Source organism: Eulemur rufifrons, chromosome 7 (assembly GCF_041146395.1).
Source record: "Eulemur rufifrons isolate Redbay chromosome 7, OSU_ERuf_1, whole genome shotgun sequence".
Classification (NCBI taxonomy): Eukaryota; Metazoa; Chordata; class Mammalia; order Primates; family Lemuridae; genus Eulemur; species Eulemur rufifrons.
In genome coordinates, this window is record NC_090989.1 from 93,518,964 (window position 1) to 93,536,038 (window position 17,075).

Genomic DNA, 17,075 nt, shown 5'->3' on the forward strand with positions numbered 1-17,075 from the left:
GTATTTATATGGTTATTATTTTGGTTTCCAAAGTCATATTAGCTAGTTTGTTTTAACCTATAAATCTCTTAGAGTGTGTCTAAATACCTAGAGCTGAAATTAACAGTCTACTTGCCAGTATAAGATTTCCTAAACTGCTCTATAATACTACTATTTAATACTATCCCTTCTAGCATTTGTTTTGTTGCCTTCCTCTGGAAGTGTATATGTAGATTTCTATTTAACCTGTGTTCAGACCCATCAATAATTGTGTTTTAGCTGTAAAAATATACACAGTTGCTTGAGAAAAGAGAAAGCAAGGGACTAAAGGCATTAAAAGCAATAGCTCTAGTAATTTGTTGAAATTAACTTTTTCCCATAATGGCTGGCAGTGCCTGTTTTCTGAATCCTAAATGGAAGCTAATATGTAACAAAATGTTTCTTTTTATATAGTAAATAGTGTGAGAACACCATGACTAGTAAAATCAGCTTTCTTATCTAACTGCAAAAGATTCATAGTTTGTTTTCAGTAGGATTTGATTTCAGGATGGCCTCTAGACATTAAGCTGAATGATGGGTAAGGAAAACAGATTCCTATCTTCTCTGATAAACAGGATCATGACTTCATTACCTGAGGTCTGGCCTAGAAATTGAAATGTTATCGGCTTGACAAAAAGAAAGAAAATACATTACAAAAATGTCTCTTAACTGTTGGGGGATCTTGGTAGTAGAAATGCACAGGCTGGATATCTTTGCTGAAATAAAAGTGGTTAATTCTGGGACTATATCTAATTTCTCTATAATGTTATTTTCTCTTAGGTAATCAGCTCTGATGTGGGATCTACAGTTTCCTTCTGGGTAATAGACACTGGGCAGAAAATCAAACAGTTTACTGGTTGCCATGGCAATGCAGAAATCAGCACTATGGCCCTTGATGCAAATGAGACACGGCTTTTGACTGGCAGCACAGATGGTACCATAAAGGTGCGAACACAATGATGCTTTTCCATCCAGATACAAGGGGGCTAAAGCACTATATGAGGAGACATGGCTATAGATATCCTTGTTTTTGCCTTTTTGGTGTTGTAAGAAACGAGATCAGACAGGATAAGAGCTAAATAAGTCAAACTAATAACAAAGCTGCTAGGAAAATAATAAACCTCTGTGGAAAAAATGAATAAATTATTTAGAATAAAAATAAACGTGGCTTGCTTATTTCAGAAAGCTCCATTTTCAGTGTACTGAATAGAGGACTACTTTGGGGGTAAGATTCCTGGACAATTTTTATGTGCTTTAGCTAATATCTCTAGTTTTCTTTTTCTAAGTTGATTAAATGAGAGATCAGGGCAAATTAAGTAAACTTTAAAGAACAGCATAGATGCAAATTTTTCAGAAAATAAATATTTAAAAGAAAACCTATTTTGTAATTTCCATTTATGGAAATTTCCAGTTATGTGAAAGCTAGTGAAATAGTGAAGGATAGTTGAAAGAACAATAATAATCTTATTTATTATCTGTCCTAAACTACTTTGTGCTTCTAATTTTCTTATTTTGTATCTTTTATTAATTTCTTCTGGGAGGAAGGTACTATTTTGGTTTGCAAAATTATCAACTTTTCATGCAAACCTAGATACTTGCTCTCTGAGACCATGGCCCCCTGTGAATCTTCTCTGTTCCCTTAAGCCCTGATAGTAATGACAGTCTTTGATTGGAGATGGCTTGTGCCACTCTGAGGCAACAGAAGGCAGTTTCCTGAATAAACTTTTAATAGTTCTCAAACATGTCATAACTGGGGTTAGAAAGGTATTTAACTACCTTCTGTGGTGTGATGTATGATGCATTCAGTTAAACTGAAGGGAAGGGTGATAGAAAGCTCCCTGAATATGTAGGTAGAACATCCTAGCAGTTGGGGGGAAGTATTCAGAGGGATACCAGGGTGGCAACCATTAGTGTGAGAGAGGTGCTACGCTACAGTGGGTGAAGTGAGAATCTCTGGAAATCAGTAGAACTTGGCCTCTGGGAAGGTTAATGGAATGAGGAGTGGAATGGAAACTTGGGTTTCAGTAATCTCTTTTACAGGAGAGCTACTAAGATGTGTGAAGGTACCAAGACAACCCAAATCCCAGTAGTTAAGGTGAAATAAAAGAAGACTAACTGGAACTGGAGTATTAGACAGTGGTTTAGGCAAAAGAAACAAGCCAGTATCTCGTTTACCAGTCCTGAATATGAGACTGAACTGAACAATGAAGCCAATACATTAGGTTCCATTTACCTCTATTTTGGAAAGTAACTGGGGATATAGAGACTAGGGTAAGGAAGAACTTGTAGATGTTGCTGAAATGGTGCCAACTAAGGGACTATGGGGGAAGTCAGATCTTTGCAATACCTATTCATGGAAATTATTTCAGGTGGACTTGGTAATAGCCATGTTTAGAAGAGAACAAAATGATATGGTGAAGACTATGTACACCCCTCAAGTCTCAACACAAGCTTTGACATCTTAGAAGTTAATGTGAATTTAGTAGTATAATCACTGCTTTTGAAGGTGTGTTTATCTTTATCGCAATAACACAACAGAATTCTGAAATCTGGCAACTTCTGGGTAGGACACATAAATCAGGGCTGAGCTGCTCTGGCCATATTCTATGAAGAAATACCAATGAGTGACATTTCCCAATCTCATTTATAATTTAGAATCCAAAATCAGTACCTATGTAGTCAAAGACTTAAAGTTTCCTTTCTATTTATCATGACTCTGAAGGATCTCTTTTTAAATTGATTCATGTTTTAAATAATTAATATATGCACACAATAAAATTTTTGAAATATAAAGTAGATATACAGTGAAAAGAAAGTCTCGTTCTCACTTCTGTTCCTAGCTCTTTCCCTGAGGTTACCACTGTTACAGCTTTTTTGTGCATCCCTCTGGCCCATGAATACCATTTGTTTCTTGATGGCAGTCCACGATAAAATGCTGTTCTGCATTTTGCATTTTCTCTCTCTTGGACATTGATTCATATGAATGAATACAGTAAGAACAATGTTAGTTATTTTTTATTGCATGTTTACTATGAACCAGGCACTGTTCTAAGCACTTTACACACACACACACACACACACATCCATAAGGCTGGTACTCATATTATCCCAATTTTACAGATGAGGAAAGTGAAATCCAAAGAGGGAAGGCAACTTACTCAAGGTTCCATAGCTAGTTGAGTTTTGACAGTCTAGAACTATTGAGATGATTCATTTTTCTTAATGGTTATATTATATGCTACTGCATAGATACTTCATATTCTGATTGTTCAGACCCTTACTAATAAGCAATTAGGTTGGTCCCAATCTTTATCTTTTGTAAACAATGCTGCAAGAATACTCTTGAAAAATATATCATTTCACATATATGAGTGTATCTGTAGGATGATTTCCTAGAAGTTTCATTTTTAAATCAAAGGGTGTATACATTTAAATTTTGATGGATTGTGCCAATTTGCCCTCTGTGCACAATATGCCAACAATGTTTCATTGTAGGGCTTGATTTTAACTGTTACTGGATGCTGTTCTTAAAGCACACCCATTGGGCCTGAGTCCTCACTCCACTGCCTCAGTAGGGAAACTAGAACTGCTTATGTCCCTTTTAGGACTAGGTCTGGCATCCACAATCAACAGGAGGTTTTATTGGCAGAAGATGGGAAACCCAATACATGATGACTGTATTTTGGGTTTTGTGTCAGATGTTTAATCCTCTAAGCATCCTTGAGGAGTAAGGTTCCTGTGTCTCAAATGAGGAAACAGAAATTTAGAGAGACACACAGTGAAAAATAAGGATTGCAACAGACACCAACATGTGGTTCTTCTTGATTTTATATTGTCTCTCCTTGAAAAATACATATTAACTTATAGATTTTTTTTTTTTTTTTTTTTTTGAGACAGAGTCTCACTTTGTTGCCCAGGCTAGAGTGAGTGCCATGGAGTCAGCCTAGCTCACAGCAACCTCAAACTCCTGAGCTCAAGGGATCCTCCTGTCTCAGCCTCCCGAGTAGTTGGGACTACAGGCATGCACCACCATGCCCGGCTAATTTTTTCTATATATATTTTTTAGCTGTCCATATAATTTCTTTCTATTTTTAGTAGAGATGGGGTCTCGCTCTTGCTCAGGCTGGTCTCGAACTCCTGAGCTCAAACGATCCGCCCACCTCGGCCTCCCAGAGTGCTAGGATTACAGGCGTGAGCCACCGCACCCGGCCAACTTATAGATTTTTGAATCAATTATTATTAGAACAAACTGATAGAGTTATAAGTAGAGTCTGAGATATGTATAGTCATGTACCACCTAACATTTCGGTCAACAACCAACCAGATACACCAGCTCTTACCACTGTGTTACAATTGCCCACAGTATTCAGTACAGTAACATGGTGTACAGGTTTGTACCCTTAGAGTCATAACTATATCATATAGCCTAGGTGTGTAGTAGGCTCTACCATTTAGATCTGTGTAAGTACATTCTATGATGTTAACACAATGACAAAATTGCCCAATGATACATTTCTCAGAAGGTGTTCCTATAGTTAAGTGATGCATGACTTAATCCCCGCACACACCAATTCTGCAGTGAATTCCCCAGAGGACACCAGTTGAGTGTCCTCTCTTTCAATTCAATTCTGACACTAGAGATAGCATCAGATCCCACAGGTTGAGAGCTCAGTCCCACAAGACTGCCCCCTACTTCAGATGCCAGTTTTAAGCACATATTGTGATCTTTGCTTCTGAATGACTGGCTATAAACAAGGGTTCTCAGGACCCCGTCCTTGGGTTCAATTAATTTGCTAGTCTGGCTCATAGGACTCAGGGAAACACTTTATTTACATTTATCCATTTATTATAAAGGATATTACAAAGGATACAGATGAGTGGACAGGTGGAAGAGATGCATAAGGCAAGGCGTATTGGGAAGGAACGTGGCTTTTCCATGCTGGGCACACTACCCTCCAGCAACCTCTGGGTGTGTTACCCAGAAGCTCTCCAAACCCTGTCCGTTGGGTTTTTATGGAGGCTTCATTACATAAGCATGATTTATTCCATCACTGGCCACTGGAGATCAACTCAACTTTCAGACTCTCCGCCCTCCTTGGAAGTTGAGGGGTGGGGTTGAAAGTTCTGCTCTAATCATATTTTGGTCTTTCTTGTGACCAGCTCCCTACTCTGAGGCTATCTAGAAGTCCCCAGTCACCAGTGATGTCATTAGCATACAAAAGACACTCTTATCACTCTGGAGAGTCCAAGGGTTTTAGGAGCTGTGTGCCAGGAAATGGGGTTGAAAACCAAATGTATATATATACACGTGTGTGTGTGTGTGTGTGTGCATATATATATGTATATATATATATATATTTCACAATATCGCATATGAGTAAATATAATGACTAAATTTAAATGGTGAGAGGGCTTTCTTTAATTAGTACATATCCTAAGTGAATCAACCCTAGTTCAGAAAGTAAACACAAAATTTTAAAATAATCCTGTTACACAATATTATTTTACACATTGAAGAAGACATTTTCTCTTCCTGTCTCTAAGGTGGTTTTAATTTTTCTCTTCAAGATATGGGACTTCAATGGATATTGTCACCACGCATTAAATGTTGGGCAAGATGGAGCCGTGGATATTTCACAGATCCTGGTTCTTAAGAAGACAATACTGGTTACAGGCTGGGAGAGGTATGATTATGCTTCATGCAAAACTGTAGGAAAGTAAAAGGAGAATGTTTTCATTTGAATTAAAATCTAAAATAAAAAAACATAGAAATCTTAACTAATTCTGGGTCATTAAATGGCTGGTGACCTAGGTTAGTGATACTCTAGTTGGAATTGACTGAATGCTTAGTGAATAAAATATTTTAAGATCACATAGCTTAAGTGGCTTTGAGAAGTGTTATAGGGCTATCTTCTTCTGGCTTTGGGAATTTGAATGTCTTTTTCTTTAACCATTTCAGACGGGAATGTAATACCACTTCCTGAGTTCTAAAAGTTTCTCAAATTTTATAGTCAATGAATTCTTAACATGTAGATTACATTACTTCAGCTGTAAAGGAAGCTTACAGCTTCCTTTCTTGTGACTTGTTTCCAATTGCAGCACAAGAGGAAAATACCCCACTGAGTTCTGTGTCAGCACCTCCTTTGTATTGGTTCAGAAAAGGGCTTTTCACAAGCCACTTACTCTTCTCAAGGAGCAACTCTTCCATTACATTATAAAGAAAATTACTTTTCTTTTCTTTTTTCCTGAGAGAACTAAGGGATCATAAACAGGGCCTTTTCTATAGCATTGTATAAGCACTAAGAAAATTAAAGTGTGATATGTTTTGAAAATGTATTGTCCATAAATGTAACAGTTCACAAAGTATTGCTCTAATAGATAATTTACCCAACATTATTCACTATAGAATTATTATCTTAATAGTTTGAAGCTCGGATTAAATCACATTTTACACCTAGACAACCAGTAGTATATATTTGGGGATTTTTATTAATCATAGGAAAGACTTTTCTTCTAATGAAAATGTGCATATACAGACTAGCAAACACAATCCTCTACACTCCTCGTGTTCAAGAGTAGTTTGACAATAAGAAAGAAAGTATAGTCCAGATTATTCTACTTGATAGGAACTAATTCAATCACCCTTACCTTTGAAGGACAAGACTTCACATCTTTGAGAGCAATCATGATCCATTATCTACTCAAAACCACTCCAACACTCTATGAACTAATGATCTCTACATTTAAGCTGTGGCAAGGAATAATTTTAATTCTCTAATGCCATGGCAGGGTAGATGTGTGATATCTAACTGATCCAATTTAAACTTTAAACATAACAAAAAGGAATTTAAAAAATTTATCAATTTAATGTAAAACTTGGACATACATTTTTCTTTATTTTTAGATATCCATACTTAAAAATTAGGATTAAGTAAAAGATTTTTTGATTGCTGACAAAAGGAAATTTAAATGATTAGATGCATACAGTCACATAAAAGTGGTTCAAAGTAACATCTGATGCTCTCATCTATGTTGGTGGGTGGTCACTTTCTATAATTTGGGAAGGAAGCTTTGGGAAAACTGAAATGAGAGTAAAGAAAGTTATCATTCTTCTCATCCTCCTCCATCTTTTCCATCTTCCTCAAGATTGTCAGGACTTGGAAACCTTAGTTGAAATTGAAAATTGAATTAATGCATTCTCAGTTATATTATTCCATTTTTATATTGGTAGATTTAAAAATTATATTTTCTAAGTCAGAGGCTTTATAGCCTTTTTTTACCAGAAGGCATTTAACTAAAGAGGCAAGAGGGCAGGTAACTCTTTAGTTATGGTTTGGGAAGGATGGACCATTAAGCCAAGTCCATCACAGTTTGATGATTAGAGAAGAAATAATTGGAAGATTGACAGTCATCTTATTTAGCTTTCTTGAAAACACACAGAGATGCTGTGAGGTGAAGTTGTAGCTTTAACTTCAGGCTGTGTCTAAATACAGATTGGTTCAATTTTTCCCGGGATGGAATAGAAATTACATTTACTGAGTGAGGTACCTGAATATGCCATCCAATTTATTTTATTTCTAGTGCTGTGTAGCATTAGACTGTTTACACACATTATGTAATTTAATCCTTAGCTTCATTTTGGAAGGTAGGCAATGTTTTATACAAACCTCAAATCTCTGTCTTCAGCTGTTGTCTCTCTAAGCTCACTTATCCATTTGCTTGCTGGCCATGTCTTATTGCAGTCCCAAATTCAGCATGTTCTAAACTAAAATCATTCTTTATTTTCCTCTCCAAAACCTACTTCTCTTAGATTTGGAGCTTCAGTTAATTGTCATAGACCTGGCTATCCACCTTGGCTCTTCCTTTTCATAACTTTACAACCAAGTAGTCACAATGTCTTATCTATCTGATACCCTAAATATTTCTGAAAGCTGATCCCATAAGTACCACAGCCACATTATTCAGAGCATCATTTCTGTTTGAATGAATGCCACAGTCTTCTAATTTGCACTTTCTTCTAGTAATGCCCACCTGTCACCCCTTAAATAGATTGTATACACTTTAGCCACAATGATTTCTTTCTACAGTGAATTCTATGTAACCTCCTTATTTAAAACCTGTCAGAGCATCTACAAAATAAATCTGAACTCCCTCTGGCCTGGACCTATTCTTTACTCTCTAGTTTCATTTTCACCCATTTTTGTGTATATTGTAAATTCTATCACATAGCAGCCTTTTGTCAGTATGTTCCCAAACAAACTAAACCATTTTACACCACCATGACATTATTCTCTCCCCTTACCTAGAAATTCCTCTCCATTTTTTTTTTCATGTGGTATTCCTAATTCAGGGCTCTTTCAGGTATCTTCTCCACCAGAATATTTCTCTTAAGTCACAGGATGGAAGTAGCCCCCCCTTTTGTCTGTGCCCTCTCTAGCTCCTTGCATTTTATTTAACATAGGTATACATATGTATATATGTGTATGTGTATATAAATATATGAGGCATATATATGCTTATTAGATGCTCAGTGGTATATGTTGAATGATTTAATAATGTTTGTTGGATAGACAGGGAAACTGAAGATTAGGGAGATTAATTACCCGTGGTCACATTCCTAGTAAGAGGCAAGAAGCATAGATAGTAAAGTCTATTCTCTCTTCACAATGTCTAAGACGTCTAAGAATCATCAACCATTTTTTATAAGGCAGGATGCTGAGGCTTGGAGAGGCTGGGTAGTTTGGCCAAGGTTATAAAGCTAATAGGTGACTGAATTAGAATTCTATGCCAAAGTCTATGCTGTTTTCACCACTGCCTTGTGGACTGGGTGCCATTGGAGTCATAAAATCATGAGAAAGCCATTATATTTATTAAACAAATAATTAATTGAGTAGGTTGGTCATTCCAGTCAGAGCTTATAGATCAGTTTTGTACATATAAATAAGCACACACACATATACACACAAACACATGTTAGCAACCCAAAGATTTAGCTTATTATATTTTTTCCCCTTTCCTTCCCACAAATATTTTTTTTTTTTTTTTTTTTTTTTTTTTTTTTTTGTTGAGACAGAGTCTCACTTTGTTGCCCAGGCTAGAGTGAGTGCCGTGGCGTCAGCTTAGCTCACAGCAACCTCAGACTCCTCGGCTTAAGCGATCCTACTGCCTCAGCCTCCCGAGTAGCTGGGACTACAGGCATGCGCCACTATGCCCGGCTAATTTTTTCTATATAGATTTTTAGGTGTCCATATAATGTCTTTCTATTTTTAGTAGAGACGGGGTCTCGCTCAGGCTGGTCTCGAACTCCTGACCTTGAGCAATCCACCCGCCTCGGCCTCCCAGAGTGCTAGGATTACAGGCGTGAGCCACCGCGCCCGGCCTTCACAAATATTTTAAAACTATACCAAGGTTGAAAGCACTGAGTTAGAAACCATGGTAGACTGAATGTGAAACATCATGATTCCTATTGTCAAGGGAATCACATTTTATTGGGCAAGTCAACACACACAAGGTGAGAAATGGCAAGCACCATTGTTTGGTCCTAAGCAAAATAAATTAGAGAGCCCATGTTGGAATACATATTTAGGAATTCATATTTAGAAATATGGTAATTCATATCTAGAGAATTTTTCTGTTAGAAAAAGAGAAGCCTCAATTTCAGAACTCTTAGAAATGTTTCTTATCATTTTAAAAGAAATGTACTTGGAGACAAAGTACTTGTGAATTGTGTGTACTTGTGAATTGTGTACTTGTGAATTGACATAGGGTCGATTCAAAAATACCTGGTTGAATTCTTGGCCATATTTACATTGGCAAAATTAAATGAATACATAATCAGTTAGCTTTGCATTTGCATTTGAACTACATATGTAATATGTGTAGTTCTAGTAAAATCAAGTATTCTATTAACAACTATTAAGTTTAAGATTTTATCAAGTTCCAAAATTCTATGATTCTATACTTACAACTCCCTAAAACATAAGCTCTTAATTTCCCCCACTGTTTCTTTTTTCTGTAAAGGAGAAATCTCTGTGTCCTTTTCACTAGCTTTATCAAGGTATAATGGACAAATAAAAATTGCATATGTTTACAGTATACAAGGTAATGTTTTGATATCTGGATACATTGTAAAATGATATGATTAAATCACATTAGTTAACACATCCATCACCTTATATACTTATTGGGTTGTTTTGTGAAAAACCTTTGTTTATGAAGATACTATCTCCTTAAAGCATCTAGAAGTGTACGTATACTAAAAAATAGAAGCTTTCATATAATTTGAAATAATTCTGAAAATTTTATTGATAGAAGTATCCTTCACAGAGCACTGTAAAAAGTAGGTGCTCAATATTCCAATAGCTGTTGATAAAATTTGATTTTTAGAAGCAATTTTTAAGTGAAATGAGATTAAGGATTTGAAGTTACTCAAGAATAAAGCTTATCTATATCACAAGATATTGAATTCTTAATAATCGCCTTAGTAAGGAACTATAACCCTGTTTGACTCAAGTGTTTTCTATTATTAGGATAAGAATCAGAATGAATATTTCCAAACTTGTGACTTATTCTAGATAAACTATGTTGAAAGTAAGGAGGGGGCAGATTTGTTTGAAATTCACAAATAATCTTTAAAAATAATTTTGTGATTATTTCAGTGTTCAAAATTGACTCCAGAAATTTAGGTAAATAGGAAAAAAAATGAACTGATATACATTGAACTAATTCTCTGCCTTTGAGATACTCCTTTTAAGACAAAAAAGCAATGAATTGAAGGGCAGGTATTAAGAAGACTTACTATAATTGGACTAACAATGTGAACAATTAATCCCTGAGGGAACATGTAGTTAATTGTGTTTTGTGTTCTCTCCCTAACAATTTCTACATGGTAAGTTTTGGTCAGAAAGTTATTTTTCTAGCTCTTTCATCCTAGAAACAGGATGGTTTTTAATCCTTTTTTTTCTTTTTGTATTTTTTTGCCCTTGACAGGTAAACTAATTTTGTTCTCACAGAATTGGTCATCATATTTAAATTCTGAATTAGAGATGTGATTCATTTTCACAAGATGACACAATGACTCAGTGGCAGTACTCTTGAGATTTCAAATGTGCAGTGTGGAATGGAGCAAGTAAACTAAGTCAATGCTGGAAAGAAAAAGTCTCTTGGACTTCAAAAATGGCCTTAAAATTGGCTCATTCTGAACTTAAATTTTACTCTTGGCAAAAGTATAAACTTAAAAACAGTTATCTTTGAAATGGAAAAAGTAAGAACTACAGTGTAGATTCTTAAGTTATTTTAAGGACAACTGTCATTTCAAATGAAAGTTTCAGGTTAGGTTTTAAGAGTAAGGTGGCAGCTAATTAGTTTTTTGACCTTTTGACACAGAAAATCAAATATCAGAAGGGCTAGTTGTTATACCATCTTATAAAGAGAATTTTGTGCCTTTTGGTGGTATTCTCTGCATGTATCTAGTATATCTATTTAATATGAGTATCTTGGCAAAAGACATTTGACACTGAATTTTGGCTGAGATATAATAGAAAAGATATAGGATTGACCTCTTCCTTCCCATTCCCACCCCACACTCTCCATCCCCAAAGGGTGATTTCTTCAACGAAACTTACCAGCAGGTAAAGAAAAAATTAAGCATATATTCACATAAAGCTTTTAAGAGATTAAACTACAATTTCAAAGATCCAAATTACCTAATTTATATTATCTTGTGAATCTTCACTAATATTATTAAAATGATATTAATATAATATCGAGTATTTTAAAAATAGAATAATTTATACATTGATTCAGCAAATATTTATTAAATGCTTATTATGATGTGCTAGGTATTATTCTAAGCATTGCTGATGCAGAAGGTAAAAAACAAAGTCCTTGCTTTCCTAGAGCTTATTTAATGATAGGAGAGACATAAATAAGTATAGGACAAAATGTCATGCAATTATTAGGTGTTATGAAGAAAAATGACGTAGGATGAGGGGTGAGAGACTCACAGGAGAGCCCTGAGATAGAGTGGTCAGGGAAGGCTTACCTGAGGAAGTGACATTTAAGCAGAGAATTTTTCCTTCATTCGACAGGTATTTATTGAACACTTAATACGTGTAGGTCACTATGCTTGCTACTGTGAGGCTACAGAATAAGACAATCCCTGGTTTCTAAGAATTTACAATGTAGCAGAGGAGCTGAAACTATGTAACATTAAATGTTATCAGTAAAGTGTGAAAGATATAAGAGGTCAAAAGAGGGTATTATTTCTTTCCATCCTAGTCATTAAGGAAGCCTACCAGAATAAGATGAGCTCTAGAGAATAGGATAGGCATGTAGATAGGTAGATGTGGGAGTGCATGTGAAAGGAAATCCACAGAGGTATGGAAAAGCATACTACAAGTGAAAACAAACAGCTAGAAAAGTAAGGGGTGCATAGAGAACAATAAAAATATTGTTTGGGTTGGATAAGAAGGCGTGCTTCAGAAACGTAGCCCTTGAATACCTTTAACAGTTTAAAACAGCTGCTGCAAGCAAGAAATTGATTTGCAACCTTGTATTCTATTTCCAAAACTCAGGCAAACTTGGCATTCTATTGCATTAATTCATCTATCTTTATTTTAATAGAAAAATATTTCCCTCAAGTTTTGGGGGTAGCATTAACACTTAAGGTATACAAATTTACAGTGCGGCTTTGAGTGCCCTGTCATATTTAGTCATACATTCACATATAACTTTGAAAAGCAAGGATTGAAAAATAGAAATAAACAATTATTTTAAAAATGCATTAGATTATGTGCACATATAATGGCAACATTCATCGAGTGTCAGGCAGGTAGGAGGGGGAGGAGGGGTTAGGTATATTCACACCTAATGGGTGCGATGTGCACCGTCTGGGGGGTGGACACGCTTGTAGCTCTGACTCAGGTGGGGCAAAGGCAATATATGAAACTCAAACATTTGTACCCCCATAATATGCTGAAATTTAAAAAAAGTGCATTAGACCTTTATATTATTGGGTCTTGAATAGCAGGCCCACATATTTGAATTTTATAATGTAGGAAATGGAAAACTGGTACATGTTTTTATTTACTTTTTTATTTCAAAGTATTATAGGGGTCCAAATATTTTTGGTTAAATGGATCTTCTTTTTTTTTTTTTTTTTTTTGAGACAGAGTCTCACTCTGTTCAGCCTGAGCTAGAGTGCAGTGGCATCATCAGAGCTCACTGCAACCTGGAACTCCTGGGCTCAAGCAATCCTGCCTCAGCCTCCTGAGTGGCTGGGACTACAGGCAGGTGCCAACACGCACACCTAATTTTTTCTATTTTTAGTAGAGACAACATCTCGCTCTTGCTCAGGGTGGTCTTGATCTCCTGACCTCAACTGATTCTTCTGCTTTGGTCTCCCAGAGTGTCAGTATTACAGGCATGAGCACCATACCCGGCCCATGGTTCACTTTTCTAATGCTTGAGTCATGGTTATAAATGTGCCTTTCAGCCAGATAGTGTTCATTGTACCTGTTAGGTATGTTTTTGCCCATCCCCTCCACTCCCATTCCCTCTGCTTGATATCCATTGAGATTTACTTCCCTCTATGCACATGTGTGCTCATCGGTTAGTTCCAATTTAATAGTGAGTACATGTGATGTTCGTTTTTTCATTCTTTAGATACTTCACTTCAGATAATGGTCTCAAGTTCCATCCAGTTTGTTGCAAAAGGCATTAAGCCACCCTTCCTCATGGCTGAGTAGTATTTCATGATGTACATACACCACATTTTGTTGATCTACACATGAATCGATGGGCACATGGGTTGATTCCACATCTTTGCAATTGTGAATTGTGCTGCAATAAACATTCAAGTGCAGGTGTCATTTTGATAAAATAACTTCTTTTCCTTTGGGTAAATTCTCAATAGAGGGATTGCTGGATCAAATGGTAGGCCTACTGTTAGTTCTTTGATGTATCTCTTCCATACTGTTTTCCATAGAAGTTGTACTAACTTACAGTCCCACCAACAATGTAGAAGCATTGCTTCTCTCTGCATTCATGTCAGCATCTATTGTTCTTTGAATTTTAATAAAATCCATACTAACAGGGGTAAGGTGATATCTCATTATGGTTTTAATTAGCATTTACCTGATGATTAGTGACGTTGAGCATTTCTTCCTATGTTTATTGGCCATTTGTCTATCTTCTTTGGAAAAGCTCTGTTCATGTTTTTGCCCACTTTTTGATGGGGTTGTTCGACTTTTCTTACTAATTTTTTTGAGTTCTTTGTAGATTCTGGTTACTAGCCCTTTATTGGATATATAGCTTGTAAATATTTTCTCCCATTCTGTAGGTTGTCTATTTGCTCTGTTGATTATTTCCTTGGCTGTACAGAAGCTTTTTAATGTAATCAAGTCCCATTTATTTATTTTTGTTGTTGTTGTGATTACTATTGGGGTCTTCTTCATAAATTCTTTGCCTAGGCCAATATCTAGAAGAGTTTTTCCAACATTTTCTTCTAGTATTCTTATGGTTTTATGCCTTACATTTAAGTATTTTATCTATTTTGAATTAACTTTTGTGACTGGTGAGAGATGTGGATCCCACTTCATTCTTTTGCATGTGGTTATGCAATTTTCCCAGCACCATTTACTGAATAGGGATTCTTTCCTCCAGTGTATATAACTGTCTGCTTTATCAAAGATCAGTTGGCCGTATGTGGATGGTTTTATATCTGTGTTCTCTGTTCTGTTCCATTGGTCTATGTCACTATTTTTGTTCCAATACTATGCTGTTTTGGTTACTATAGGCTTGTAGTATTGTTTGAAGTCTGGTAATATGATGCCTCCAGATTTGTTCCTTTTGCTTAAGATTGCTTTGGCTATTTGGGTTCTTTTCTGTTTCCAAACGAAGTATAGAATTATTTTTCTAGTTCTGTGAAATACGACATTGATATTTTAATGGGGATTGCATTGAATCTGTAAATCACTTTGGGTAGTATGGACATTTTACCAATGTCGATACTACCAATCCATTAGCATGATTTGTTTTTCCATTTATTTGTATCATCGGTGATTTCTTTCTTCACTATATCATTGTTCTCTTTGTAGAGATCTCTCACCTCCTTGCTTAAGTATATTCCTAGGTATTTTATTTTCTTTGTAGGTATTGTGAATGATATTGAGTCTTTGATTTGCTTCTCAGCTTAACTGTTATTGGTGTATAGGAATGTTACTGATTTGTGTAAATTGTACCCTAAGACTTTGCTGAATTTATTTATCAATTCTAGGAGTCTCTTGGTATAATCTTTGGGGTTTTCTAAATGTAAGATCATATCATCAACAAAAGCAATAGCTTGACCTTCTCTTTCCTGATTTGGATTCCCTTAATGTTCTTTTCTTTCCTGCTTGCTCTGGCTAGGACTTCCTGCACTATGTTTACTAGAAATTGTGACAATGGGCATCTTTGTCTTGTTCCAGTTTTTAGTGGGAATGCTTTCAGCTTTTTCCCATTCACTATGATGTTGGCTGTGGGTTTTCCATATATTGACTTTGTAATTTTGAGATATGTTTCTTCTATGACTAGTTTGTTGAGGGTTTTTATCATGAAAGTGTGTTGAATTTTTTCTGCCAATGTTTTTTCTGCCTTTATTGAGACGATCACATGATCTTTTGTTTGCTTCTGTTTATGTAATGAATGAATTACATTTTTTGATTTATGTATGTTAAACCATACTTGCATCCCTGGAATGCAGCCCACTTGGTCATGGTGAATTATTATTATTTTTTTTTTGATGTCCCGTTGAATTCAGTTTGCTAGGATTTTATTGAGGATTTTTGCATCTATATTCATAAGGGATATTTGTCTGTAGTTTTCTTTTTTTGTTGTGTCCTTTCCTGGCTTTGGTATCAAGGTGATACTGGCTTTGTAGAATGAGTTGGGAAGGATTCCTTCCTTCTTGATGTTATGGAATAATTTCTGCAGTATGGATACCAACTGTTTTTTGTAGGTCTGATAAAATGGAATGTTTATAGCAGCACAATTCACAATTGGAAAGATGTGGAAACAACCCAAGTGCCCATCAATATATGAGTGGATTAATAAAATGTGGCATATGTATACCATGGAGTACTACTCAGCTATAAGAAATAATGGTGATATAGCACCTCTTGTATTTTCCTGGATAGAGCTGGAACCCATTCTACTAAGTGAAGTATCCCAAGAATTAAAAATTAAGCATCACATGTACTCACCATCAAATTGGTTTCACTGATCATCACCTAAGAGCACATTTAGGAATAACATTAATCGGGTGTCAGGCAGATGTGGGGGGGAGAGGATGAGCACTGTCTAGGGGATGGACACTTTTGAAGCTCTGATTCAGGGGGGAGGTGGGGGGACAAGGGCAATATATGTAACTTTTGTACCCCCATAATATGCTGAAATAAAAAAAAAAAGGAAAAATAATTCAGCTGTGAATTCATCTGGTCTGGCGGCTTTATTTTTGTTAGAAGATTTTTTATTGCTCCTTCAATCTTGTTGATTGTTATTGGTCTATTCAAGAGTTCTATTTCTTCCTGATTGAGCCTAGGGAAGCTGTGTGTTTCTAAGAATTTGTCCATTTCCTCTGTGTTTTTGAGTTTATGTGCATAGAGATTTTCATAGTATTTACAGATGATATTTTGTATTTCTGTGGTATCAGTTGTAATATCTCCTTTATCATTTCCGATTGAGCTTATTAGGGTCCTTTCTCTTCTATTCCTGGCTAATGTAGCAAGAGGTCTATCAAATTTGTTTATCTTTTCAAAGAACAAACTTTTTGTTTCATTGGTCTTCTGTATTATTTTATTGTTTTCAATTTCATTTAGTTTTGCTTTGACCTTAATTATTTCTTTTCTTCTGCTGGCTTTGGCTTTGGCTTACTCTTCCATTTCTAATCTCTTGAATGTGTCATTAGATTTTTAATTTGTGATCTTTCTATCTTTTCTTTATAGGCAATTAAGGCTATGAATTTTCCCCTTAGGACTGCTTTTGTTGAATCCCATAGGTTTTTATAGTTTGTGTCCCCT

At 35.7% G+C, this 17,075-nt stretch overlaps 1 protein-coding gene across 2 annotated transcripts in view; it reads left to right on the plus strand.

The window, feature by feature from the left end:
• The window catches only part of WDR49 (WD repeat domain 49), a 146,331-nt gene that overhangs the window by 75,907 nt on the left and 53,349 nt on the right, over window positions 1–17,075 (plus strand). The window contains exons 9-10 of one of the 2 annotated variants that reach the window (XM_069472974.1): window positions 799–963; window positions 5,587–5,735. In XM_069472974.1, coding sequence (XP_069329075.1) covers window positions 799–963; window positions 5,587–5,735 — 314 coding nt within the window. The remainder of the gene's footprint in view (window positions 1–798; window positions 964–5,586; window positions 5,736–17,075) is intronic. The other variant, XM_069472975.1, reaches the window with a different exon arrangement.